Source organism: Anomalospiza imberbis, chromosome 16 (genome assembly GCF_031753505.1).
Source record: "Anomalospiza imberbis isolate Cuckoo-Finch-1a 21T00152 chromosome 16, ASM3175350v1, whole genome shotgun sequence".
Classification (NCBI taxonomy): domain Eukaryota; kingdom Metazoa; phylum Chordata; class Aves; order Passeriformes; family Viduidae; genus Anomalospiza; species Anomalospiza imberbis.
Genome location: NC_089696.1, coordinates 12,032,187 through 12,058,827, shown reverse-complemented (window position 1 = coordinate 12,058,827; position 26,641 = coordinate 12,032,187). Strand labels below are relative to the sequence as shown.

Sequence of the window (26,641 nt, the reverse complement as noted above, 5' to 3'; positions counted from 1 at the left end):
CAAGGCTGTTTTTAGAATAGACCCCAGCTTTTAAGGTTGGATGGGGCTTTGAGGAATCTGGTTTAGTGGAAGGTGTTCCTGCCCATGGTGGGGAGGCTGGAACTGAATGATCTTTAAGGTCCCTTTTGACCCAGACCATTCTGGGCCAAAAATTGAGCTGGTAGATGATTGTGCTGTGTCCAGGTGTTTCTGTACCCTGCTTTTCATGGTGCTCACACGGATTTGTTTTGGGTTGTCCTCCCTACCTGAAGGTAACTCCAATATGTAACAAGTGGAGGATTGCAAGCTGGTGATAAAAGAGCATCACCTCTCTTGTGCAGGTGTTCCTGGAGAGAAAAGGCACAAGGAGTGTGCACCAAGGCTGCCTTTGTGGATGCTGGTGCATCCCAAAGCAGTGCACAGCCATCCCTATACGTGAACTTCATGAAAAAAAATACGTAAATGAAAAAAATCCAAGTGCCAAGCCAGTAAATATTTTTCAATATTTGACTTCCATATTTTAACCACCAGCTGCAAATGCTTTGCTGTGTTTATATATAGATAGGATTTCCTTTGCTTCTCTCTCTTTGCCATTGGGAAATGTTTCCCTGGGGGGAAGCAAAGCTGGCATAGCACAAACTGTTTGCTAATGGTTCTGAATGCTTTCCCACTGGAGATCCAGGACACTTAACAGTGTTAAAAATAAGATAGGAGAGGGATAAATGGTGAAAGCTCTAGTCAGTCCCAAAATCCTCTCGGCACAAAGGTTACAGCAATGTTCTTGTTCCTCAGTGCAGCGTTTTGTCTCTGAAGGAGAACCAGGGAGTGCTCCTGGTTCCATGGGCTGACCTTGCCCAGAGCATGGCAGGAAGCCCTAGAGCCCTGCATTGTGTCAGGAAAGGAGGATGCCCCCATAGCTGGGACACTGGGAAGGAGCAGCCACCTGGGGGGTGGGTGAGCCCAAGGCCATGCTCAGGGGGGAGAGGCTGTGACCCTCAGCTCAGGGGTGCTCCTGTGCCTGTTGCAGGTGGTTCTGGAGAAGAGAAGGCTCCAGGATGACCTTATTGTGGCCTTTCAGTACCTAAAGGGACTACAAGAGAGCTGAAGAGGGACTTTTGGTCATGGCATGCAATGGCAGCACAAGGAGAGGGGAAATTGGGAAGAAATTCTTCCCTCTGAGGGTAGGGAGAGGGTTGCCCAGAGAAGCTGAGGCTGCCCCATCCCTGGAAGTGTCCAAGGTTGGGTGGGGCTTGGAGTAACCTGGGATAGGGGAAGGTGTGCCTGCCATGGGAGAGTGAGGAACTAAATGATTTTTACTGTCCCTTCCACCACGAACCGTTTCGGGATTCTGTGATATCTGCTGCCTGACTGGGAGTGCCCCGGGCTTTAAATCACCATGTGCTCAGTAGCGAGGCACAAAGGGCACAAACATATTATTGAATGCTAAAATTGCAGGTGAAATAGCACAAAAATGTAATGGCTTGAATCTACCCTCATCACAGCTGTGCCTTAGCTCTTTGGGAAGTGTTTTCTGGCTGCTGCTGTGAGTGATTTTCAAAGGGCAACTGTGAGGCCTGATCTTAAACCTCCCCAAGGAGACGAGTTCTGCAGGCAGATAACAGCAGCATCGCACTATTTGTGAGGCTGGATGGGGAGAAATTTGTTCCCAATTAAAATTCAGCATGTCAAGGGTGGAGAAAGTACTGATGAGAGTCCTGTGTCTGGCTCTGACCTTTCAGGAGCTGTTGCGCTGTTGTTCCTCAGAGAAGAGTGTTGCTCTCCTCGCGGCCTGTTCTGCAATCCATTTAGAAATGCATCATTAAAAGCATTAATTCCACTTTGAATTTCCATTTTTCCTGACCTTTTCAGTCTCCTGCTGTAGCATCCTCCTTCCCCACTAGCTTGGTGTCTCTTGTGAATGTTATTGATGATATTTTTTAATGACCTGGACAGTGCTAAAGCTGTTCCTCGGCATTTTAGAGGCTTCCAAGAGCAGAAAAAATGAGACTTTATAATATTTGAAAATTGCCAGCAGGGGTCAGGCTTACAAATAATTTAAGCAATCCAAGCTGCATATTTATAACAGAGAATTTCTGTGCTGAACGTGATGTAGATCAACCTGCTTCTATGGAAAAGTTTGGAACTGTTGCCAACTGAATAGGAGAGATGACTTCTTCCTTGTACCTGAAATTGCTGTTGCATAATTTTGGGATATTGGCAGATGGTTGCATACTTTATTGTATGGTGCAAGGATTTGCAGCTTAATTTAGATAATTTAAAAGTATTAAGCAAGATAATTAATTTTTAAAGAATATTCTGGGTAAAGGCTCCTGAGAAAATTGAATCCAAAGATCAGTGTTATTCTGTATTAGTTGCACAATTAATCCCAAGAAGTTAACATGTGGAAGGGGAGGGTCTTGAAGGAGCATCAGGATTTTGTACTCTTTACTTAAATGCAAGCAAAAAAATTTGTTTCCAATCTTTTATACATATATCTCCTGCCTAACAAGTTTGATAGAGTTCTCTGAAGGATTCACCAGTCACTTGTCTAAGGCTGGTATGGTTGATTTAATGTATTTGACCTTTCAAAAAGTTTTGAGCCAAAGGTCATAAAGAAACTTTGATGGGATGAAAAAAGGAGATTCTTTGTTGGATTGATAAGAATATATAAACCCTAGAGGTCTGACTGTCCCAATGTACTGTCTGTGGGAGTGGCCAGTGGTGGGTGCCCATGTGAACAGGACAGAACATCTGGGTACCTTGCCAGGAGGCTCTCCTGGCTTCCTATGCCTTGTGTCCAGAATTTCCCGAGCCAGAGAGAAACAAGATATTTTTTTACGTTGTAAAAGTTCATGTATTTTTCTTCTGTTAATTTGCTTATGTAATGCAAAGTTAAAATATGGAAAATCAAAGAATAAATGTTTTCACAATGCTGAGGGTTTTTCCACTGGGTCCTAGAATGGTTTTGATTTGGAATTGGGAACTTGTCCAACACAGAAAAGGGGTTTATGAGTAGTGAGGTGGCAGAATTTGAGATAATAAGAAATTATTCAGCTTATCAGAGCATTCAGAATTTCAGAAGAAATCTTAGGATGCTGCTTGAGATGGGAGATGAAGTTGCATGTCAATAATTGCCAAACCCATGCACATAACAAAAAACACCCTTACTGTTACTCCCACATCAGAGAGCTCTAAATGAGCTGTTGTCACTCAAGAAAGAGATCCTACATTATTGTAAGCAGCTTTCTGAAAATATCAGGTATGCTTCATAGTTAAACATACAAGTAGAATACTAGAAACTGTTGGAAAGGAAGCTGAGAATAAAGCAGAAAGCCTCATTGTGCCACTGAACATATCTGAGTGCTCTTTGTAGTTCCAGCTTATTTCATGTCAAAAAGTCTATATAAAACTTGAAGGAATAAGGAAGAACAATAAAAATATGGAATATCCTTGGTATGAAGGAAGACTAAACTGAGATTCTTCTGGAAATAATAGAGGAGGCCTGTACTGTGGTGTGGAGAGGGGAGTGTGGTACAATTATTCACAACTTTTCACAGCAGAACTAATGGGCACTCAGTGAAATAATCACATGTGAAGTATAAAACAAACTGAACTAATTTTTCATACAGCACATAATTAAATTGTGGAACTTACTGCCAAGGAGTATTGTGAAGGCCAAAAGTATAAATCAGATCAAAAAGAGATTTGATTCCTTGTGGAGGTTTTAGCTGCTGGTGGTTATTAAACATGATGGTCTAGACTCAATCTGTGGTTCAGAAGGTATCCAAGCTGAACTTGCTTTATATTCAAATTGTATATTTTTAATGTACTTTTACGAATTACAGTCTCATCATATAAACATGTCACTTTTAACCATATGTTTTAGCTGCCTCAGTAGTGCAGTTTTGTGGTACTGAATGCAGAAATAATCTGATACTGTTTCTGGTTTCATGCTTTACTTAATTATTTGTGGTGGGGCTGTGCTGGGACACCCAAAGTCTGTTAATTTTCCCTTCTTCTCCAGGTTGAAAATTGAGGAGCTGGAAGCTGAGCGCAGCAAGCTGGCAGAGGAGAACAGATCTCTGGAAATGCAGCTGGAGAAGCTCACTCTGCAGGTAGGAGTGTGGAGGTCCAGAGCAGCTGGAGAGCCTGGCGTGGTCCATGTGCCATGGCTGTTCTAGCAGATGTGCCCGAGTGCTCCCAGCACCAAGCTTCCCTCCCCTCCATCTGGGCAAAGGCACCTTTGGGCAGCCTGTGCTGACTGCACTGCCACACCTGTGTTTCTGACCATGCCATCAGAGAGGTTTGATGTCAGATGTAATCACACAGATTCAGCTGTCTTTTTGGATGACTCTCTCTAGGACTTCACTTCTTGCAGCCTTAAAAATTGGTCCATGTTAAGTAGCTCCACCACTAGAAATTGTCTGTCCCCAAATTAATTCATGACCAAGTGGGAGCATAGACAGGGCTGAACAGCATGGAGGGGATGGGAAATTTTGAGCTTTGTTTGTGTTGAAGTCTCCTCTCTGCTGGTATCAGCGATGGAAAGAGACCACCTCAGCAGGCAGGGGTTTTCCAAGCCAGGGACCATCCATGCTGTTGAGGGGATGAGCTGGCAGCATCCACAGATGTGGAGAGCAGAAGGTGTGGAGTCAGGAGGATGGGAAGTATGTTTCTTTTGCTGTACTGCTCTGTGTTTTGCCTTTCCCTGGTGCTGTCCTCTAGGGCAGAAGGTGTTCAGCTTTTCACTCGGGATAGGTCTGTGAAATCCCACCTGCAGCAGAGAAGTGGACTGGCTGTTCACTTTGTTGTCACTCTAGGAACAGGTTTCCTTTGCAGAGGAAGGGCAGGGGAATTGCTTTAAGCTTTTGTGGTGGTTCCTCTTTGAAAGATGCTGGAGCAAACAAGAACGTGACCCTGTTGGTTCAATCAAAGCCCACCCACCCTTTTTGAAGAAGGGATGTTATCTCTTCTCTCTGATGTGCTGAACAATTTGTCATTGTAGCATTCTCTTAATTTTTCTTTCTTTTTTTCTTTATCTTTCCCTTTTTTTTGCAAATTGCTTTATGGTAGAAAACCTGCAGGTTTGAAATTACCCAGATTTCAGCCAGACCATTGATTTTATCTTGACATCTATTAGACGTGATTCAAATTTTTTTTTATTTTTATAACCCATTCCTGAAGACAGGGGAAGTGACAGCTTTGATAATGCAGGGAGCTAAGAGCTGCTGAGCATCTCTACTGAGCCATGTTTAGTGTGAAACCTGTCACCCTGCTCTCCTTTAATTGGGTTTCAGTCATCAGGAGGAGATGAAAGCTTTGGACTGGTGTTTGGATGCTTAGGTCTCCAAGAAACACATAAGCAGCTTTGGTTTCAGAGCAGATTACAGCTCAGGTCATGGTTAATCTGCCTACATGGTCTTAGAGTGGTTTCTGGCTTTCCAAGAAGGCCTGACCAGAGGAATTCCCTATTTTATTTGTGGTATCTCGAAATATCACAAAGATCTGCTTTGTTTGTTCATACAAAGATGAACCAAGTGACTTGAGATGCCAAGTCTTGAATAGCAGGTCCAGGAAAGAGAAATCTTTGCGTTAGTGAGCTGAATTCGGGTAATGATGCTCTTCCATCTCCCTTGCCAAGGCTGAGGACATGGCTTTAACTCCTTATTTAACAGGAGGTAGCTCCCCCTGTCCTTAAAGTCTCACTTTACTTGTGTCCTAGAGGACTTGATGCCTAAAGTAGTTTTTTCAAAAAAGAGGGAGTAGGGAGAAAAGCACAAGTACAGGAATATGTCAGCTGAATGCTGAAGTGTCAGTATTGATCAGTGTGTGCACACCTGAATGGCCAAGAACTCCTCAGAGGGAAAAACATCAGCCTTCCCAATTTTTATTCACCCTGTGAATCAAATACTTTGACAGGCCAAGCTTAAAATGACTCTTTTTATAAACACATTGAAAGAAGGTTTGTTGGAGTAAGAGCCCACAAAGTTAAGCTTAGAAATTCACCTCTATCAGTGCTGAGCAAATATGCTGAGAATGTCATTATGCACTCAGATAAGGTCACTGAAATGTTGCTAGATTGACATTTTTATTCCCTCCTCTGAAAGAAATCATTGGGAAATGATGGGTTAAAATAAAGTCTGTATCATGAAGGGAAAAAAAAGCAAGACAAACTACATACAGAAGTCACAAGGAAGTTTTACTGAACAGGAAGATGACTAAACCCACAAAAATGGGAGAAGCATGGCTTCAAATCAAATAAAAATGTAAGAGAAGGGGCTGACATTAAACCAGGTAGAATGAGGGAGATTTCTGACAAATCTTTATCTGCAGTTCCTTCTTGTAAAATAAAACCTCTGACTCCTGGAATTGTATCTGCTAAAGGAAAGATATGTAGAAGGGACATATTAAAGTTTGGAATTTGGAAGAGACAGGTTGTAGAATTAAGGCTCTGAGTGCTTTGCACAGAACTGAATCTGTTGAGTTCACAAAGTTGTGTTTGGTGCATGAAGTGGGAGATACAGTTAATAATTTGTAATTAAAAATGTCAGTTTGAATGTATTGAGGTGTGGAAAGGAGTAGAGTTTCAAAAATGTTTGTCTCCAAATCACAGAATTAGGTTGAAAATGACCTCAGGTCATTGAATCCAACCTATGACCCAACACCACCAGACCATGTCTGTCAACCAGACCATGGCACTGAGTGCCATGTCCAGGCTTTCCTTAAAAACCTCCAGGAATGGCAAATCCACCACTTCTCTGGGCAGCCCATTCCAATGTCTAATCTCCATTTCTGTGAAGAACTTCCTCCTCTCACATCCTTTTGTATCTGAATATTGGCACAGGAATTTTGCTGATTCCTGCACAGAAGCCCACTTTGTGAGCAAGGACACCCTGATGGACTGGGCAGAGGGCAAATGAGCACCTGGAAAGGTGTTTTTGGTGTGTGACTCACACTCCTTGAGCTCAGTATTAGCAAGTGAACTGAGGTGCTGATAGCTCTCCTCTCCACAGCCATATAACATCTGACATCTTTTTATATTCTGTGCTTGTGTGGGGACAGCTTGAATTATGCCTGAAGGTGTTTTCCACCTCCACACACCCTGTCTTCCAAAACCCCTTGCCTCTTGACACCTAGCTGCAGGCTGCATTGATTTTCCTTCACTGGTATAAAGACTTTAGCATGGATATCACTCACTGGCCAGGTCTTTACTGCTAATGAAAACCTCAGATTACAAAAACACGGGAGATGTAGAGCTGTAGAGAAATGACACCTGGTTGAGACTGCCTCCCTGGTGCCCTGGATATTATCTTAAGGAAAACATTTGAAACCCTGGCTCAGGAGAGGGATTCAAATAATATGAAGAGAGTGGGTTTAAACACACAAGTTTATCACATCTCCTCTACCCTTCTTCCTTTCGATGAAGCAAAAAAACATTTCCAGGAAACCTGAGCTGCTACTACTTGGCCTATGGTGGGCAGGCTGAGATTTCAGAGAAAGGCTTGGTTTGTTTGTTATCTGAAGTGATCTGGACCATCTTCCAGAGGTGCTGGTGGAAAAGTGCAGCTTGATGCCAAGAACAGAAGAGACTGATCAAATCAATGCTTTTTGGATAAAGTGGGAGGAAGGAGTTGTGAGGAGTGTTCAATTAGCATTTCTTACTGCTAGGAGCCCTGTGTTTACAGGCAACCAAGCGGATGTGAAGTGTTCCTTATGCAAATACTACTCTCCTGCTTTTCCTGCTCTCCTCTACTCTTCCAGCTGAAGAAGAGATTCTTCAAGGTTGGCTGCTTCAAGGAAGATTGATTAAAATCAGCTGCAGTTTGACTTAATTGGATCCATATGCTTGGAGAGGGAGCAGGACTAGTTAAAGTCCTCATAATTAGTTCACAGCTGGTTGGTGAGAAAAATGAAACTCCAGTTAGAGTTCAGATAAGTGGATCTGTATGGATAAAAGGCAAGTAGATGGGTGTTCTTTTTTTTCACATTGAGATATGTTTGGGCTTGAAAATCACCTCTAGTCCCATAGCCAAGCTGGCAGCCTAATCCCTTGGAGCATGTGTATGTGTATTTATGAAGCTAAATGGAATGAGTCTGTATTTCCAGGCTTGTTTCTGAGTAAAAAGAATCACCTGTGCATGCTGGCAGTCAAGAAAACCTAACAGAAAACTGGGAGAGGATCTCAGGAGTGGACAAAATCCAACAAGGGTGGTTTGTCTTTGGGAAAGGGTCATGACTTGGCACAAACTCTGGGTTGTCCAGCTTTGATTGCCATGTCCCTGCTCACAGCAGTAACTGGTTGTGTTTAGCCCCTCTGTGAGTCAGCAATAAGACAACAATACTCTCAAAAATGCAGTATTATTAACACATGTTGAAATGATTGATTTTTGCCTATTATTTCAAAGCTCAGAAAGAGCTAACTAATTACATAGTATGGGGACAGTCATCAGAAAGCTTATCCCAGACAGAAGCTGGAATTTATGTTAAACTTTGCTGTCAGAATGGAAGGGACTGAATTGCCTATTATGGTGTCCTTGAGGGAAGTGCCTGCTGGGTTTAGTTCTCCAGAAGTGAGATGTCCATGAATGATAGAAGTGCTGGACATCCAGAGCATTCACGTTTCTCTTTCCCCTTACCTCTGCAACCCTTCTGGTTGGGCTGGCCTCCTCCTTCTTCTAGTGCTGTATTTTGAGGGAATAACAAAGCATCTGGGAGCTGTACCCCAGGGGAAGGTGGACAGAGAATGTTTCTTCTCTTTAAGCATTAATGACTCATTTTATGGTTAGGGCTTTGGCAGCTGGGCAGTGACTGGCTTGGAGTTAAGAACCCAAGGGAAAGCTGAGGTCATTTAATAGTCTAACTGTTCATTTTGTGACCAGTAAAGAATGATGAATGAATCATTTACACTGTTATAAAACTTAAAAGGACATAGTCAACCTTTCAAGGTTCTCTAATTGGCCTCTCAAATGCCCACATTCTTCCTGGATTATCTCCATGCCTTCCCTTTTCACAACTTCCTGTCCTTTTTTCTTCATCTGTGCATGCTGAGGTCTGTGTTAGCCTCTGTGGCACAGCTGGCCCCTATTGAAGACCTGACCTATCTAAGTTCAGCCTTTTTTTTTTTTTTTTTTCCTCCTAGAAGGCTTCTTTAGCTGGTTCTGGGCAACTCACTTGGCATGTCTTCAGTCAGGTACTGCTTTTGGAAAGGTGTAGGAACAAATTTGTGTGTACTCCAGAGGGGCTTAATTATGAGATAGAATAACAGAGAGCATACAGCAGGAGATCAGTGAAGAGAAGTGCAGGTCCAGGACTGCAGGAGGTTGGATCATATTGTGCTGCCCCATTCATCCAGTGCATCGAGTTCATGGGAGCATGTGGGAGGGGATGGGGAGCAGAGAGATTTGTGATCCATTCCACAGACTCCTGGATTTCATAAGCAATAAGCTCATCTTTTACAGGCAAAGCTTGTCTTCTAAATTTCACAGGCAGCAGCAGGTCTGCACTGACCTAAGGAAGAGTATCTGCTCGAGTGTTTATAGGCAGAGACCACTCTGGGGATCGCTCCACAGTTTTGCTCAAAACAGCAACGAAAAACACGTGATAAACAGACATCATGGGTATTAATTTATGACAGCTCAGAGGTGTGTAATGCTTGCATAAAACGGGGGAGAATATTCACACAGGGAGCTGGCTTTGATTGAAGAAGGGGCCAATGAGTCTGGTTCTGGGGATGACAACAGCGGTGGGGATGGGATGGCACAGGCAGTAGCGTGCCAGGGGCAGAGGAGCACTGTGGGGTCATGTCCTGGTGGTTGGTCTGAGCAACACCTGTGCTCTTACACCACCTTCACTTCAATTATCTCTTGAGCTGGGTAGGGGAAACTGAGCCTGAGCTGCTCTGCTGTGTGGGTGTCCCTGGTGTTCACAGGGAGCTGCTAAGGGCATGTGCTAAAGTGGCACCCAAATGAATGGGAGGGAAAAGAGCTTCCCCTGTAATGCACCCATAAATTGTGCTGGAAGGATTATATGTGTTATTTGGGAAAAAACATTGTGTATCTCACGCCACGTGGATTAGGTACTGCAGGAAATCCTAGAACTGGAGTAAAATGGAAGGAGTGTAGAACCTGCTGTGATCAGCCCCTGGGGATTACATGACACTGAATTAGCTGGGGCTATGCAGATATTTGTATGTGTTAATTCTGAATACCTTGCTGTTATTAGAATTAACAAAAATTAGAAACATTCCACGGGAGCAGAAAGGAGAAGCATAAACATGCCATTTACTTGTAGGTTTGTCATTAGGTGGTTCAAGGAGAAGCTGTTTGATGGCCTTGGTGGCCCTGATAAATGTGATGTGCAAAGTGGATGTTGAATGAAACAAGGACAGGCACAGAACAGACTTGCTAATGTTTGTTAACGTCAGGCACCACGAGTGCATGGGTTCACATTTGTGCCGGAAAATTTTACCAACATGCCCTTTAAAAAATTTTTTTAAAGGAATTCACACATTGAATATTAAACACCTGAAGCTCTATAAATTCTACTGCCAGAGCTGCCACCGTATTGTTTATTTCATGCAGCACCTTTCTCAAAGTTCTGCAGAAACTGATTAACATTTGCATAATACATTTAACACAAAAATCCAGAATAAATTCATTAATGTTATCCTGCCACTACCCTTGAAAATATCAGCAGCTGTGTGGCATCACAAAGCTCATTAGATGAGCAGAGGGGGAGGAAAGGTGAGCGCTGGATTTCCTGAGCAGCTCTGAAACAGGAAAGGTCAGTGCACTGAGTGTCAGCACCTGAGCAGCAGCAGGGGGAGCCCAGAGCAGGCAGGGAGAGCCGGGCCATGGGAAATGTCCTGCTGGAAAAGGTCGCTGTACCACTACACGGGAAGCATGAACTTCAGGAGGTGCCATCCATGCTGGAGTTGAAAAATTGAGCACAAAATGCAGATGAGGATGCTGCTACACTAAGGAGGCGGCTGCTCCTACAGCACGTGTGTTCTGCAGGGGCAAGCAGAAGGAAATTCCAGTCCTTCTGTGGTACAAGAAAGCTGGCTTGGAACAAACCTTGGTTTTCTGAACGGATGTTGCAGAATAAATGGTGATGTTTTAAAAGTCGTGCAAGGCTTGGTTGCATGGCACCAGACCACTAAATCTGGGGTGTGTGCACTGCCTTCATGGGCATGAGGGGACAGAGACACCACTCTTAATGGTGCTCTTGTATGGTAAAAAGAACAACAGTATACAAAAATTAGCCATTTCAGCCACAACTTCACATTCAAACTCTCAGCTGTGTATTTAAATTCCCACCCAAAATCTTACAATGTGTGCCAGTCAAGTAGTACTAAGTGGCAACTCCAGAAGGCTTCTGTGTTTTTCACTGATCCCCGGAATCACCCTGTGGGTGAACGCCAAGGCTGATGAGACAGAAACAATCATTTTAAAATGAGACTTTTAAACTCCTCTAATCTTACTTCTCTCACAAAGAAAAAGCAAAGTTTCAGGAAGCAATAAGAGTGACTGTCCCTTTATAGTTTTCTTGTTTTTCTCTCTAGTCATTCAGTGGCACAAATTAGTTTTCAATTGTTCTTTCTTCATTTTCTATTTTTCTGCTGCTTTGAATTCTGCTTCCATGTCACAGAAACAAAACAAAAATGTCATTTAGACCTGTGTAACGCAAATAATGCTTCGCAAGGTTTGTTTACTGAAGCTTTGTGCTTTCTCTCAGACTTTTATGAGTACCTTGTCCATGGGTTGCAGCTCTCTCCACCTTAGGCTTTGAGCTTTTCATTACTCATTACCATTTCAGCCTTTGGTTGATGACCCAATTATTTCTGAGTTTTTGATTAACACAAAGTAATAGGTCACAGTTTCATGCTGCCCTTGTCTTTGCCATTTCTGTTGTGGTCTGGCTTTGTAAAGTCCAAGTTTTCAGTAATATTCTTCAGCAGTTTTATTCTTTTGTTACTCTGGTTATGGTGCCATATTTTTCCTCTTCTTCTTGGTATATGTAAAACTTGACACCATCTCTAGGAGACAAAAGGCCAGGATGTGTCACTCAGATTATGGAAAAGAAATAAGTCAGAATTTAATAATGTTTTCTCTGAGTGCATGATGAGGGGAAGAAGAAAAATAAAAATCTGCCTGTGTCATGTCATAGTGAAGAGTAGGCAGTGTTTGTGATGATGTTAAAATATACATGAGGAAATGGGGAGATGCTCTGAGCTGAGGCACTGGTGGAGGTGGCAGTGTGCATCAGAGAAACACATTTTTGTGTGACCTCTGCCAGGGGGATTCAAGCATGTGAGATGTTGGTACATTATCTCACATATCCCAGAAGTCTTCCCTTTGATCAGCCTGACCTCTGTGACACGTGGAGGCAGAGATTTACATTATAAAAATGGGTTTTCTCTGAAGAATTTCTTCAAATAGTCAGAAGGGAACTCGACATGCCTCTGTCACTGGGATGTGTGGCATTGCCATTCATCTGGCAGTGCAGGCTCGTGGTGTGCCCAGGTGTAAGTGGGTAGAAGTAAAACCCAGTAACAGAGCATTTCTGTCAGCACACCCTGAGCACAGATCATGATACAGGCCCTTCCTAGCCCAAATTTGGCTCAATTTCCATTTGCAGTTATTTGATAAGACTTTAAAGAGACACGGATACAGACAAGTCAGAAAAAAAGTAATTCTTTCTGACAGCGTTCCTAGCTAGATGTGAAAGACAGGTAACAGTGGAATGGAAGATGATGCCTAATTTAGGCAGAAAGGCTGTTCTGTTTAAATGAGGAGGGATAGTTGGAGTGGCAGGGTAAGTGAAGTGCTGTGGGAAGAGCATCCCCTTCATCATTTAAAAAAAATGAGCAGTGTCCCATGAGGGGGTTCTGTGTGTTCAGGAGGGGTGTCTGGAAAGCCCAGCTGTGTGTGTTCCATGCAGCTGGGAGGGCTCCCAGGTGATCCATCACAGCTGTGCTCACCCAAGCATGGGGCTCAGCTCCATCAGGAACTCTGCTGCTTCCTCTGATCAGCATTTAAACCCCACATTTCCTAAATGATGCATCAGCTCTGTGCCTGTTCTTTGCATTTTTGGCAGGGCATTTAAAACAAAATAAAAATTCCCTGAAAGCTGTTGTGCATGTTGGACATGACAGAAGATGTTCAGTTGAGATTGTGACCTTTCAGAACAAAGACACTGCTTTTTTTTCATTGTGCTTCTGGCTCTAGTAAGATGAAAAACTTGAAAAACCAGTAACGTGAAGGCTGTGCAGCAAGGATGAGCTCTCCAGAGGTCCTCTTGTGTATTTTTGGTTGTCTTCCAGTGGATGCATTCTTTCTCTCTGTGCAGTGCTACCACAGTTCCAATCAGTAGTAATTACAGAAATTTTCTCATTTTTATGAGTAGAGGGATGTGAGAAGCTGTTGACAGCAGTCTGCAAGGGAGCTCAGCTGTGGAGCTGCTTTCCCTCTAGATCCATCACAACCAGAGCTGCTGACCTTAAGGTTATTTCCCAAGGAGTCAGGGCTTGCTCAGAGGTCAGTCTGTTCATTGTCCAAGGAAAAGTGTGATTAGATATGTGTGAGCTCTTATGATTAATATTAACATGGTGGAGCTGCCTGAGCATTTAAATACAACACTGGGGAATTTAATATTTTATATATGTGTATATATATATATATATATGTTTGCAGACAATTATTAGAATGCATGTCAAAGTATTTAAATGTAGACATGCCTTGATGTAGATGGGTGTAAAATAGGAATATCACGTACATTGGCTCAACAGAATCCAGCTGCAGTGTGGTCAGAGGGATGGCAAAGGTGGCCAAACAGGGAGGGAAATTCCTGCTCAGGAGGCAGAACAGACAGTGGGTGTGGGCTGGGGCTTCTTCCTTGGATATGCTACAACCAGCATGCCAGACTGTGCCCATCAGGCTCACAGAAGCTGAAATGAAAGAGGGGGCAGTATTGGAGACATTCCTTAGCATCCTCTTCAGGTGATGGGGGGAAGGAGTAGTGATGTATGGCGTGAAATGGTTTCCCCAGTGCTGCCAAGTGGCTGCACCATGGTGGCACATAGACAGTAACTTCTACAGCCAAACAGTTTGAGGATTGAATGTCAGTGTCTTTTGACTTTACTGCTTTCTCAAGGTCTCCGACATCTTCTCAGTGTGATGCTTCTGACACTGCTTAGAAGACAGATCTGTGTCTGCATCTAGAGATTTTTGTGTGGTCCATTCTCTCAAGCATCCTAGAGAAAAACACTGGACATGCTGCAAACAGACGTGTCGGTCAATTTACCAAGTGTATTCCTCCTAAGCCTACCCTCTCATCCTTCCCATTTTAGTTCCTTGGCTGTTTCGTTCAACTTAATACTCTTTACTGATGTTTTCTGCTTGCAGGGTATCAAAAAGATAGTCTGAGTCCTTTAGATATGTGTGAAAGTTAGAGATTATGCCATTCTACCAGTTTACTCAATGATAACTTGAAAACTTGTGTCTGGGCAAGGCTGCTTCTGGAGTATTTATTTCTTCAAGCAGGCAGCTCAGGATAATGTTGAATTTACTGGTTGGAGCAGTTAACTCAAAGCTGTTCAGAATCCAATAGATTGCCCCATAGCCATTCCTCTTATTGTTTCAGTTTATCCACAAATCTCTCTTACTCTTGTAAAATTGAAATGAAGATGAGACACTGTCCCCATCTGAAAAGATGTCAGTGCTGCTTGAAGTCTCCTTGCACTGGCAGAAAAAACAATCGAGCTTTGAGCTTGAACTGAGAGACAGATAAGATCACCAGGAGATTTCCACAGCAAATGCAGAATATATTCTTCTCTAATGGATTCTTAGTGCTGTCTGGCAAGTAATTGAATTGCTTGGGTATGAAGGGAGAGGGGACTGGGTTTGGGTTTTTTGGTGTTTGGTGGGTTTTTTTAAAGCTCCCAAATTTTGTGGAGATAGGAAGTAAGGCATGGTTTCTCTGGCTGACACAGGATGTCTGTCAGACATGGGGGAAGCTAATTAAAATGTCACAATATGTACATGAGGGTGATGAGGCAGAAAAGACCGATCACTTCCTTGGTTCTAGGAATCTGTCTGTGTCCCTGCTTCTATCTACTCACTGTGAAATCTGCAAGTAATTCGTGCTCTGGGGGTAGGAATGAGGCCACTGGGTAAATCTGGCCTCTCTCCCTCTCTCTCTCTCACTGGAATAAAGCAGAAAATAAATTAAATCCATTCTTGCTCTGCTACAATTACTAAGGCTGTCTCACTCCAGCTGGGCGATAGCAAAGATGCTGGTTCCTGCTGTCCCATCATAGCCAACACTGGTACACTCTGCCAGAGGACCAGTGCTAGCAGAGGTTAGCACTGGGGCAACTGGGAGGGTTCCACAGCCAATCTGTTTCAGTGCACAGCATGTGAGGGGACAGCAGCAAAGCAGCGTCCGCCTCTTTCCCATCCTTTTGTTTAAAAGTACGAAGTATGTCCTGGAAAGCCAAGGGAATGATGGAGAGAGATAATAACACACCCTTTAGTGTATTCTTTGGAAACAAATGGCCAAGAGGTGGTCCAAGCCTTACAGCCTGCATCATTGAAAACCACTGAACAACAGCAAAACGGATTAAAAAAAAAAATAGAAGAATGATCATCAGGGAAATTGCTATAATGGTAAGATAATTAGAACGCAGAATGATTAACATTAGTCAGTCTGCTGCATTGGCAAGGACTTTGCAAGTTGACATAATGGGCCTCTTCCATATCAAACATGCAGTTTTTTACCATTCAGTTTAACACTTTCATGTGACTTTAATGGAGTTCACAGCTGAAACAAGCATTTGGTGCTCATGTAGCATTGCACAGTACCTTTCCTGTTACTAGAAGGACCTTCTTTTTTTCCCTTTTGTGCCTACTGATACTGAAGGATAAAAGCCACTCTCACCATGGAATTCTTCTACATTGTTTTGAATGACAGCTAGACATGAATTCCTGGGCATTTTCTTCCTGTTGTGCCTGAGGGAAATGAACTTCCTTAAAAAAAAAAAAAATTCTGAAATTTCAGAACATGGTTTTCTTCTTCTCAAGGAGAAAATACAGGGACTCAAGATATCATATATTGATATTAAAAACAAATAATTTTATAAAGTCTACTTTATAGTAGCTTCATAGACCCTCTCTGTTTATCATCTTTAATATTTGCAGATGCCTCCGGCCAGTCCTTGTGTGTGGGCCCTTGGATTTGCCAAAACTAAACTGGTGCGAGAAATAAGATTTAGCACCACATTTAATAGCTGGTTTTGTTGCCTGATTGAGTTTGGAGCAAAACTTGGAATGCAGAATGACCTCAGTGGTTCCCATCTCCAGTAAACATTTGTTCTCCTTTGAGTACTACCAACCCTACTGGCTCATGTATGGACCAGGGCACTGGATGTTTTGTCTCCCTCCATTTTCCCAGGACCTGCAGTGGCTTTCTGCTTGCTGTGCTTAGACATGGGCTGCTGTCTGGTGTTTGTGCTGGGGCACTTCTGGACACCACAAGCTTTCCCCCACCTCTGCACATGCTGAGATCAGGCGCATCCTTCATTGCAGCTGATAAAATCTGCTGGTGTGCTGTGGCAGAAAATACCTTGATCTCAGTAGTGCTTTTTTTTTTTTTTTTGTACCCCTTTATTATGAAAATAAAGCATATTTTTTTTCTGTTGGAGAGCACAGTGCCCAAGCCCCCTCTCTGCTCGGTGTGCAGGGCCCTCGGAAAGGAATTGCAGTCACGCAGCTGTGCAGTGAATATGGAGAGGGTGCTTGGTGTGGTTGGTATTTTGTGGATTATTTTCTCGCTCCTTCTGACCCTACCTCAAATGAAATTCCTGCACTTCATCCTTCCTCTGGGCTGGGCAATCAGCAGCTACAATCGAGGGCTGTAAGGAGGCAGTGGTCAGGCATACAAAGCAGTTGTATTAGGACTGAGCAACCAGGTCTAATGGGGAGCAAGGCCAGGAGCAGAGACAGAAATATGGCAGAATAAGATTCATTAGTGATCAGATTCAATAACTGTAAAATGATGAGAAGTTTATGATCAAAGGCTTACTTTGAGCATTTTAATGACATAGTCATTTAATCCATTTAAAGCAGATAGATAAGGAGTTAAGTGAAATCTACAGCAGCTGCCTTTCTGAGCTGTTTATGAACCTGTTCCAGGCTACAGATCACTGTGAAAGGCACAGGATGGATGCTTGCTGTAGTAATTGAATAGTATATAACAGGCTACCAGCCTTTATGGGCTGATTTTACATACGAGGTTGGTAAAACTTAATGCAAACACTTGTGGTTTGTGTTACTAATGTACGTGGTTCCTCAGCTATTTTTTAATGTGCAGGCTTCTAGCAAGAGTACGGAATGAAGGAAAGAGCAGAGTTATTTAAAAACCTTTCTGTGCCAGGATATTTAATTCCCAGTGGGTGTATCTCCTCTGGAAGTAACATCAATATAGGCTGTTGTGGTGACAAGATTCACATGGGCTCTGACACTCAAACCACCAGGTCATCAACCATAGGAATTATGCATCTGAAAAAACCCAGGAGAGTCAAGGGGACACACAAATTCTTTCCCATCTTTCCCTTCTACTGTTGCACTTTTGCCACCCTCTGTGTCTCTCTTGGGGACCCTCCTGGTTAGTTAACTTCCTCCCCAGCTTTTCTTGACAAACACTTAACTCTGATGGGACAGTTGGTGGCATTTTGCTGCCTGTGCCCATAGAGTACAGCTCAACTCAGTCCCTCATTCTCACAAGCTTTTAACCTGTGGACTGCACCTTTTTCTGTTTCTCGGGTATTCACTCTCCCCTTCTAAACTCTCTGAACGCACACACGGGTTTATAACAGCACTTACAGCTCCTACATCCCACCTCCTCCTTCCCTTCCTTCAATTAAACCCTTGGTCCCATGCACACACTGCTGTGGAGAAGCAAGCAGAGGGGGCTCTTTCTCTACTCACAGCTCGAGGCTTGTTGAGCTGCTGGAAGCAAAGTAGTTGCTGCTGCTGCATTGTTTAAGGCCACGTTACAGCCCTGGCTGTGTGTGGTGCAGACACGGGATCAGAGCTGGTATCAAGCTGGTGGGGAGCAGGGAGAGTTTCCCTGGGCTCTAGGCCATCTTGTTTTCTACTTATACAGAAAGTTGCTGTCCCGCAGTGGTATTGATTAGTTTTAAAATAGGGAGGTGATAAATGGAGATTTCAGGTGGTTCTGGTCAATGTGACTGCAAGGGATGGAGCCATTTAAATTGAGCCTGGAATATCTCACCTTACCTCATGCTGATTTTCCTAGGAGGGATGTGCTTTTGGCTAAGGGGAACAGTGTGGTCCCATGGAGGGGCCTTCTCAGCTCTCTTCACTTGTGCTTTGCACAGGAGCCACTTGCATCCTCTTCCTCCAGCTCCTCTCCCCCACACCAACTCCCTTTTTCCTGCAGTGTTTGGGATGCCTGTCACAGCTGCTCAAAGGCTGCTGCATGTCTGAGAGACCAGCCAAGGCTGAAGGTTACAAATCCCTTGCAGCATCCCCTGGCAGCCAGGTTATAGATCAGGGTTTAAGCAAGCTTGGGTCTGCTGTCAATCTGCATGTTCCCATTTCCTGACAGAGAATTGGAAATTATTTGTCTGGTTTGAAATGAAGTAAAATTTGTCTTTTGAAATGCTGGCACTAGCAGACAAATCTCTCATTACTCCACTCCCCTGTTGCTCCCCTGTGTCCCTGTGTTTTTTCAGCTACCGTTCCTTCTCGAGAGCTTAGAGACTGAGCACTTGAGAGTTCACTTGTAGAAAATAATATACAAAAAACTGGATTTTAATTCATCTTCTTCCTTCAAGTACCTTGTTCTTTGAGGGTGCTCATTGCACTCTATTTACACATGACTGTTTCAGTGGCAATAATGCTTTGGACTAGCAGCAGCTGCCCAGATGAGAACTGGCAGTGCAGCACAGTGACTTACCCACAATAAGAGTAGTTCTCTACCCCCAACCCTGTTTCAGGAGCACTAGAACAAGTTTTTAATCTCTAGAATGCAAAGGTTGTCTGGTCTCTGTGGTAGCACAAACCCCATCCCTGACAGAAGCCCAAATTAGCAATAAGGTTGTTGCAAGCGAAAAACTCAGAACTCAGACTTTTTTCTTCAGTTATTTATACATATTTGGTCAATTAAGCTTAGGTCTGAAAAAGTAAAACCTTCACATAAATGATCATGATGGGGAGAGGCAGGAGAGAAAGCTCAGCAGCAGCAAGAGGAAGATGGTGCCACAGCAGAGCTGGCGATGGGGCTGGGTTATTGGCAGTGCACAGGGCTGGCAGGCAGGAGGTGATGCCACTTCCAGCTCTGTTGTGGGTGTGACTGAGTGTAAGTGGCTTCTTTGGAATCTGTGGATAATATCCCTGAGATGTGGTCACTCGTGCTGTGAAGGAGATGCTCAGGCCCTTGGACACAGCAGTGCCTGTTGGCACAGTGTGGTTTGGAGACCACAGAGGGAGGTAGACAATTCTGAAAGAAAAAGGTTTTGCAGCAACACATTTCCTTTAAGCATCTATTCCAGCTGTCCAAATCTACCAGGTTCAGTCCATTGTCAGATTCTGGCACAGTTAAGTTTGTCTGGAGCAGCTCTGGACTTCTTTGGGCACTGCTGGCTGATCTTTACTGAGGTTACATGGGCTGCCCAGCCTGGTTACCCAAAATTTGCTGACCATCTCACCTGGCAGAGCAGCAATCCTTGTTCTTTGCCAGGTAGTATTCCTTTTTTTTTTTTCCATAGGAGGCTATCTCATTTAACAGCTTTTGAGAGAGGCAAACACATTTGTGTGTGGTTTAACTTAATATACAGGCTGCAGAGCTGAAGTGAAGGCACTGATCAGTTCTTACAGTTGAGATAACATTCAGAAAACAAATTAGAGTTTGTGGTTGGTGCAGATCCAGGCAGAATTCATAAAATTGAATAGTATTTTCAAGTTGAATGTGGACAAGCTTATTACGGATTCAGAGAAACCAGGCATGTATTGAGGAACTAAAGATATTTGTGATTTTTTTTTTTTTTTTTCTTATTAGTATAGAGAGGCAACCATGTTATGGTCTCCTGTAGGGCATTTGTAATGTGGGTTAGAATTACTGGCAGTGGCAAGGAGGTACTTAGGGGGAACAAAGCCTGGGAGTAATGGGCTGGGTTTTATCTGTTGCAGAAGACCAGTGTGAAGCTGGCTTTCCCAGTGTGGCAGCTCATGATGTTCCAGGTCTTTCCTAAGGCCAGAACCATAAATTTTCATCTGTCTGAAACTCTGCTTGAGGCACATGAAGAGCCACAGTCATGTTGTTGTTACTGTGACTCGTGCATGCTGGAGCAGAAATAATATGGGATTACAGGGGGGAACTGTGCTTTTTCAAGGTGTTTGCTTTTCTGCTACCCTTCCACTCTGCAATCCTTCAGGTGCCCCCACAAAAGTGCTCAAGACTTGATGTCAGGTGCTGCCTTCTCAGGGCAGCTGTGGGAGGTGGGTGGGAGACTGGCAGCAGGATGTTGGGCAGAAATGTGAGAGATAGTTTGTTAAAGCTTCTTTAATGAGGGTGAACATGTGTGCAGAATGGTTATTTTACAAAGAATGTGTACGCATGGTCAGGGGTGTTGTAGATAGAGGTTTGTTTGTGTTTTGTGACCTGTCGAGCTTTCACATCTTAGTTCTCTCTTCATCATCTCCCAGAAAGTAGTTCTTAAATTGGCTTTACTCCCTGTAAATCAGGATGGATGCTCCCTTATGTAAAGCCTAGAGATCAAAAAAGATGGCAGGTGACAAATCTGTTTCCATTCTCTGATTTTTTGCACTCTTAAACACCAAATAACACTTGTAATTTTCCAATGAGCTGGATTACATCTGTATGGATCAGCATCCACATGTTCAAGTTGTCATTATGACTGTGAGAAAGATATTTCCTTCAGGGAAAAAAAGCACAATCTCAGTGGCTGGGTCTTAAGTGTCATTCTGATTTTCCATCACCTGAGGATTTGAGCAGCCCTGCCACTCTGGAATATTGAAATGAACATAGATTTGAAAGTATTTTTATATTTAGAGGCATTGATTCTAATATAATTTCTCTACAAATTAAAACTCTCCTTGAAAAAGATTAAACTGTCAGTGATAACATCAAAGTTCTTGTTATGTCTAAGAGGAATAAACGCTGAAGTTACAGAATTGTCTGGAGGCTTATAAAGTAAGAGGGGGAATTAATGATAGGAGAGAGAATGGATAAAAGTATTGGATAACACTTTTTTTTTGAACTGGAGGAAGTGGAATGAGTTGAATTAAGAGGTTTATGGCCAAAAAGAATACCCATTAGTCTGATATAACACAAAAATATAGTTTTGAGAGAAATCTGCCCAGTGACTCGTGGTTGCTCCTTAGACTCTTTTTAATAAGATATCAAATATTGATTTAAAGACACTAAGTAACGGACAATGTATTGGTTTCCCTGGTTAGCCATCCCTATTAAAAATATATGTTATTTCCATTTCATTGGCTTCACCATGAAGTGAAGCTATCAGGTTTTCTCTATGCTTTTGTTTGCTATATTAAAGAACCATTTAGTGTCAGATTTCCACCAAAAAACCAGATCAAATTGCTTCTGCCTTCTTCATAGCAAATGAAATCGTTTGATTTCCATTAATTTCTCAGTGGAAGATATGTGTTTTTTCAGACCATGAATCATTCATGGAAATCTTCTCACCACTTTCCTTAATTTTCAGCAACACTCTCACACCTGCACACCTCACCTGGGCGTGTTATCACTGTAGGGGTCTCATCAGCGCTGCCTTCAGGGACAGTGTTGTTTCTTTAGTCCTTCCTGCTCAATGATATATAAAGATTCTGGCTGTTCCTTGTTTTTTTTCCCTCCCCACAGCATTAAATTAGAGGTAACCTTTAGTTATTAACTGTGGCCTCCTCACAGACACTGTCTCCCAGAAAGTACCTGCTGTGTTTTGTACCTGAGACTGTTCTGCTCTCTGGGATCTCTCACGGTGCATTTGAATTCATAGGGAATGATTGTGCCTGGCACAATCAGATTTCTAAGCTATCTTTGTGGGCTTTATTGTTTGCTACAATTCTGCCTTTGTGTTATCTGCATATTTTAGTAAGGTTTTATTATTTTCTTATGTATCTTTGAGAATGTGTGCTGCATACGATCAGCCAAAGAAGCAATTCTTGTTGGGAAAGTAACAGAGAAATGTCACTATTAGTTCATCAGCTTTTGGGCCATTTTAAAACTGCCACAGTCTGATTTTGCATCATGCTGGTTTTAAAAGAAAATGCGATTTTGATACCGAGGCAAATATATTACAGAATTCCTATTCTGTTGTGTCAACACAGTTATCTTAGTTAACTAGACTTGAAATCTCTTCAAGTCCATTTGACAAGACCTGTTTTCCATGAAATTGTGTTACTTGCTTTTTCTGATCTTTTCTTCTAATGGAGTTATGTATCAGCCCAGTCTTGTGAGTTAAAGAGATTCAGTTTGCTGCATTCTGGAAGCTTCATGAAAAGCGAACAAGGCAGCAGATAACTTGATCTGTATGAGGCGAGCTGGTTAATCTCATTTTTCAGTCTTCACAGTCTATTCACCAGCCAGTGCTGTCTCATTCTGACTGCAGTAAAACGTGCAGATCAATACTGCCAATGGGTGATTAGCAATTTTCAAACTCCAGTAAGTGAATACATCCGAGTCAAGGTTTGAAGTTGGAGAAGAAAGTGGAGGAGGAGTGATTGAGTGGGCTGAAATAATGAAAACAGATATTTCCTCTCTAGTGAAATGTAAGCATTGTTGAGCTCTGTTAAGCAAGGCGATGACAGAGATTTGTACTCCTTTCACAGTGATTACAGAAAATAATATTTTTTTCTGAAATCACTAACATCAAATGTGCTTTTCCCTTATCACCCCTCTTGATCTTTTTTTCCTCTGCTGTTGACCTGCTGGAGGATAAAAATGTCTAAATGTATGCAACTGAGATGTTTATCGTTGTTCTTGAGGCCACTTTTTTCTGGTTCAGTCAAATGAAATCCAAGGTGCTTGTCTACTTCTCAGTTTCAGGCAGACAATCCCTGCTTTCTGTCAGTATATTCCATACCAAAGACAATTTTGGGGTTCTGCTCATGAAAATAATAAATACCTTTAGCTCTTTTGTACCACCAAAGAGTGCAGCTGAAGTAGCAGTAATTTTACGGTATTAGAAACAAAACAGTAACTAAAATATGGAAAAGGACCAGGTAGTTCCTACAAGGAAGGAAAATTGCTTTCTCGCTAGCAAATGTGGTCTGACCCCTGAAATTCAGGGTGAGTGTGTGCTTAAATCTGAAAATCTGTGGTTAGAGAAGAGCAGGAAGGTTCTGTCTCAGGTTTGCTCAAATGAAGTTGAAAAGATTCCTTCTCATCTGCAGCCAGGCTGTGTTTCCAAGTAATGCATGTGTTGTCTAATTAAAACTTAATGGGAATGAAGTAGCTACCACAGTGCAGGAGCATATTGTGGTAGGTGTAGTGTAAGGCTGAGCTGTCCTTTCCTCCCTGAATTGTTACACAGAGGCTGGAGAACTGGGTTCTCACTGAGAAACACCAGAAAAGTAGAATTTCCTCTCATCCACCAATTTCTTTCATAAAAATGCTGTGATGTATGTCAGCAGTGAGGAAAGCGATGATAAAAATCAAAGCCTGAGTTTTATACAGCAGGAAGTATTGTGTTTTGAAGGTTTTGTAGGGTCTTAACAGTTTAGAGATTGACCTGGCAGTCATACTTCTGGAAAAACCTGGCAGTGAAATTTAAAATCATTGCCCCTTCGCATCTCTGTGCAAACTGTGCTGGTTGCTCTCCAGTCCATTAGCACAGTGACGTAGAACTGGTGAAATAAAATCAAACTGGAGGCAGGTCAGTTGTATTTCAGACCATTAATTAATGCACTGAGGATTGGACAGTTGTGTCTACTAAATATATTTCAAGGTAGATTCAAATAGGGTTTGGCTCAACTTCACGGCAGTCTAAGCCTGAATAAGGAAAATGTGTTGTTGGGGTTGAGGTGATGTAAGTCAGGTTTAGAGTGTTTGACAGAGACAATTTGCTAATGGGTTGGTGATCCCAGTGTGACTTTATAAAGCATTTTCCCATGTCTTTGGTTCAAACTGCATTTCATTGAAAAGACATGAATAGTAATTGAAGCTTTGCAGGCAACCAAGAAGTATTTTCCCCCAGGGAAAGCCAAGAAGGGATATTTAAGCAGATGGTTGTGCTGATGGAAGTCCCCATGTGAACAGTCTCACCCAGCCTCACGTGGGGTATGAAATGTTGGGGGATGTAGTTTATGTCACCTACAGAGATGCAGCTGAAATTGTGAAACCTGTTCTCTTGCCAGAGAGAAATTTCTTCTATTTCTCTTTGTCATAGGAATAGTAGGGTTTAAACTGAAATTTTGCTCCATTGCCAAGGCTCAAGTGAATTCCTTGTGCCAGCTGTGGGTGGCTGCTCCTTCTCTCCCCTCTGCTTTGTCTTACCCTGTGATGTTACAGCTTGAAATTCCCCCTTCACAGCCCAGGAATTCACTCCTGTGACTTTCTGGGTCTTGTCAGTACAATGGGTGAAGCACAACCAAGTTATCAGCTCCTGCTTTCTCAGGCCATATGTAACTAGTGAGGGTATTGATTTAGTTTTGATGTGATGTAGTTTATAAATATACATGAGGATTTAGGGTTATTTAACTGTGCTTGTTAATTCTCCTTGCATTGCTGACTCTTCCAGTTGAGGGTTTCTTTGTATGCACAGCAACCTCTTCCATGACAGCTCTGTTCTCACTGCCTGGGACATCTCTAATGTTTGTTAATCCCAAGTCTGTAGAAACTTTTAATATTCAAGGAATGAAAGGAGACAAAGTGATGCCCTTCTGCATAGGGACCAAGGGAGCAGAGTGCAGCTCTCCAAGGAGTTGGGTGAGGAAGCCTGAGGCAAAAAGGTAATCACCACAAGATGGGGAGCAGGAATGAGATGGAGGAGAGCTTTTTCATGCTCCTAGAGAAGGGGAAAAGAGCTCTTTTCATCAGGGATCCTACAACTTGGCATCCTTAAATTTAAAAATGAATTAACCTGATCAAATGGTGAAAAGGGAGGGAAAACCAAACATTTGTCTATTTGCCCTGAGGAGATAGAAGAGAATGTACCATCTGCATCGATATTTGGATGTTTTAGACACTCAGGTCTCTTACTTGAGAAAGAGCAGAGCAAACAGAAGAGGGTTCTGCCTGCTCAAGGCAACTAAGGGAACCTGCAGTGACTCCTCATGGTGAGTAATGTAGGTGACTGCATGGATAAAAGGACGGTATGTACATGGATACATGTTTGTCTGAGATGTTGGAAGCTTTCTCACTTTTCCCTCTCTGCAGTTATCCATTACTAGAGAAATTTCTACCTGTACCTGGTTGGACATTGAGGTGTTATTGGGGAAGATGAGCACTCCCCAGGGGCAAGACAACCACCACATCAGTGTGAAGTGACAGCGGCAAAATGAATAAAACTTGGCAGTTCTGCTGTAGCTGCTCTTCCCCTCAGTGTGTTGCAGGGACATGTTTTGTTTTCCTGCTTTTCCCTGTCTGCTTGGCCACAGCAGAAGGTGTGTGGGAGGCGATAACCCCTTGCAGGGAGAGGCTGCACTGGAGCTTGTTTAACCTGCAACACATTTGCTGTAAATCCCACTCTGACGCTGCCCAGCTGCTCGAGGAGACTGTCAGAAATGAGTCCTCCAAAGCACTTGTGTCTGTCACCATTTCTGTGCGATGGGAAAGGGAACTTGACTTGCTCTTTGAGTGGAAATGCTTCCAGCTTGAGGCAGGAATCTGGTCATGGTGGTGGGTTAGCTCAGGGGGGCAGCCAAGGCTGAGGGTGCTCCTTCATTCACTCAAACGCAGTGGGTTTGCTTTGTACCCTGCCAGGTTGGAATTAGACATGCAAGGATATATAATAGTACTTTTATATGCATTAAATAACAGGATCAAAGTGTCCTGGTGCACTTAAATCCTTTAGGAGATTCAGCATTGCTGTTGTGGTCGACCTCAGCATCCAGCCTCTGCCATGTGTTTGCTGTACAAACACTCAATGTGATTGACAGCTATTGTCTACTTGTCACTTGTTTTTCAGGCTTTTATATGCTCAGATGGACTTTGATGCTTCCATGAAGACTTTTACATAATTTTTAATTATGCATCTTTCTTTTTATACCAGATAATATCTAAAAAAAATACCCGTAGAGGTTTTGCTTTTTGCTAATGAGATCCATTAACTGGAAAATCCTATTACATTGCAGTTTCACTTTGCTTTATAAAATCATGAAAGCAGAACCTCTGCTGTCATACTTCATTCTGACTCTTCCCTTCCTATCTGGACACTGAGGGTCCTAGTCTAGCACAGCCAATTTGTGTTGCTTTTCTTCTCTGGGATCTCCCCTTGAAGTCCCATCTGAATTCATTCCAAAGTAGAGCTTTACCAGGAAACACAGAATTATGGACTCATTAAAGCAAGATTTATAGAGTGTTGTCAGGAAGGAAAGCTTTGAGTGGCTGAATATCTGGACTGGAGTGAATACTACAAAAAAAACCTCACTTCAAGTTG

The 26,641-nt window shown here is 42.8% G+C and overlaps 1 protein-coding gene across 8 annotated transcripts in view; it reads left to right on the top strand.

Annotated features, from left to right (window-relative positions):
• Window positions 1-26,641, top strand: part of MAD1L1 (mitotic arrest deficient 1 like 1) — a 348,819-nt gene that overhangs the window by 190,300 nt on the left and 131,878 nt on the right. For all 8 annotated transcript variants that reach the window (XM_068207072.1, XM_068207070.1, XM_068207071.1 and 5 more), the window contains one exon: window positions 4,004-4,094. In XM_068207072.1, coding sequence (XP_068063173.1) covers window positions 4,004-4,094 — 91 coding nt within the window. The remainder of the gene's footprint in view (window positions 1-4,003; window positions 4,095-26,641) is intronic.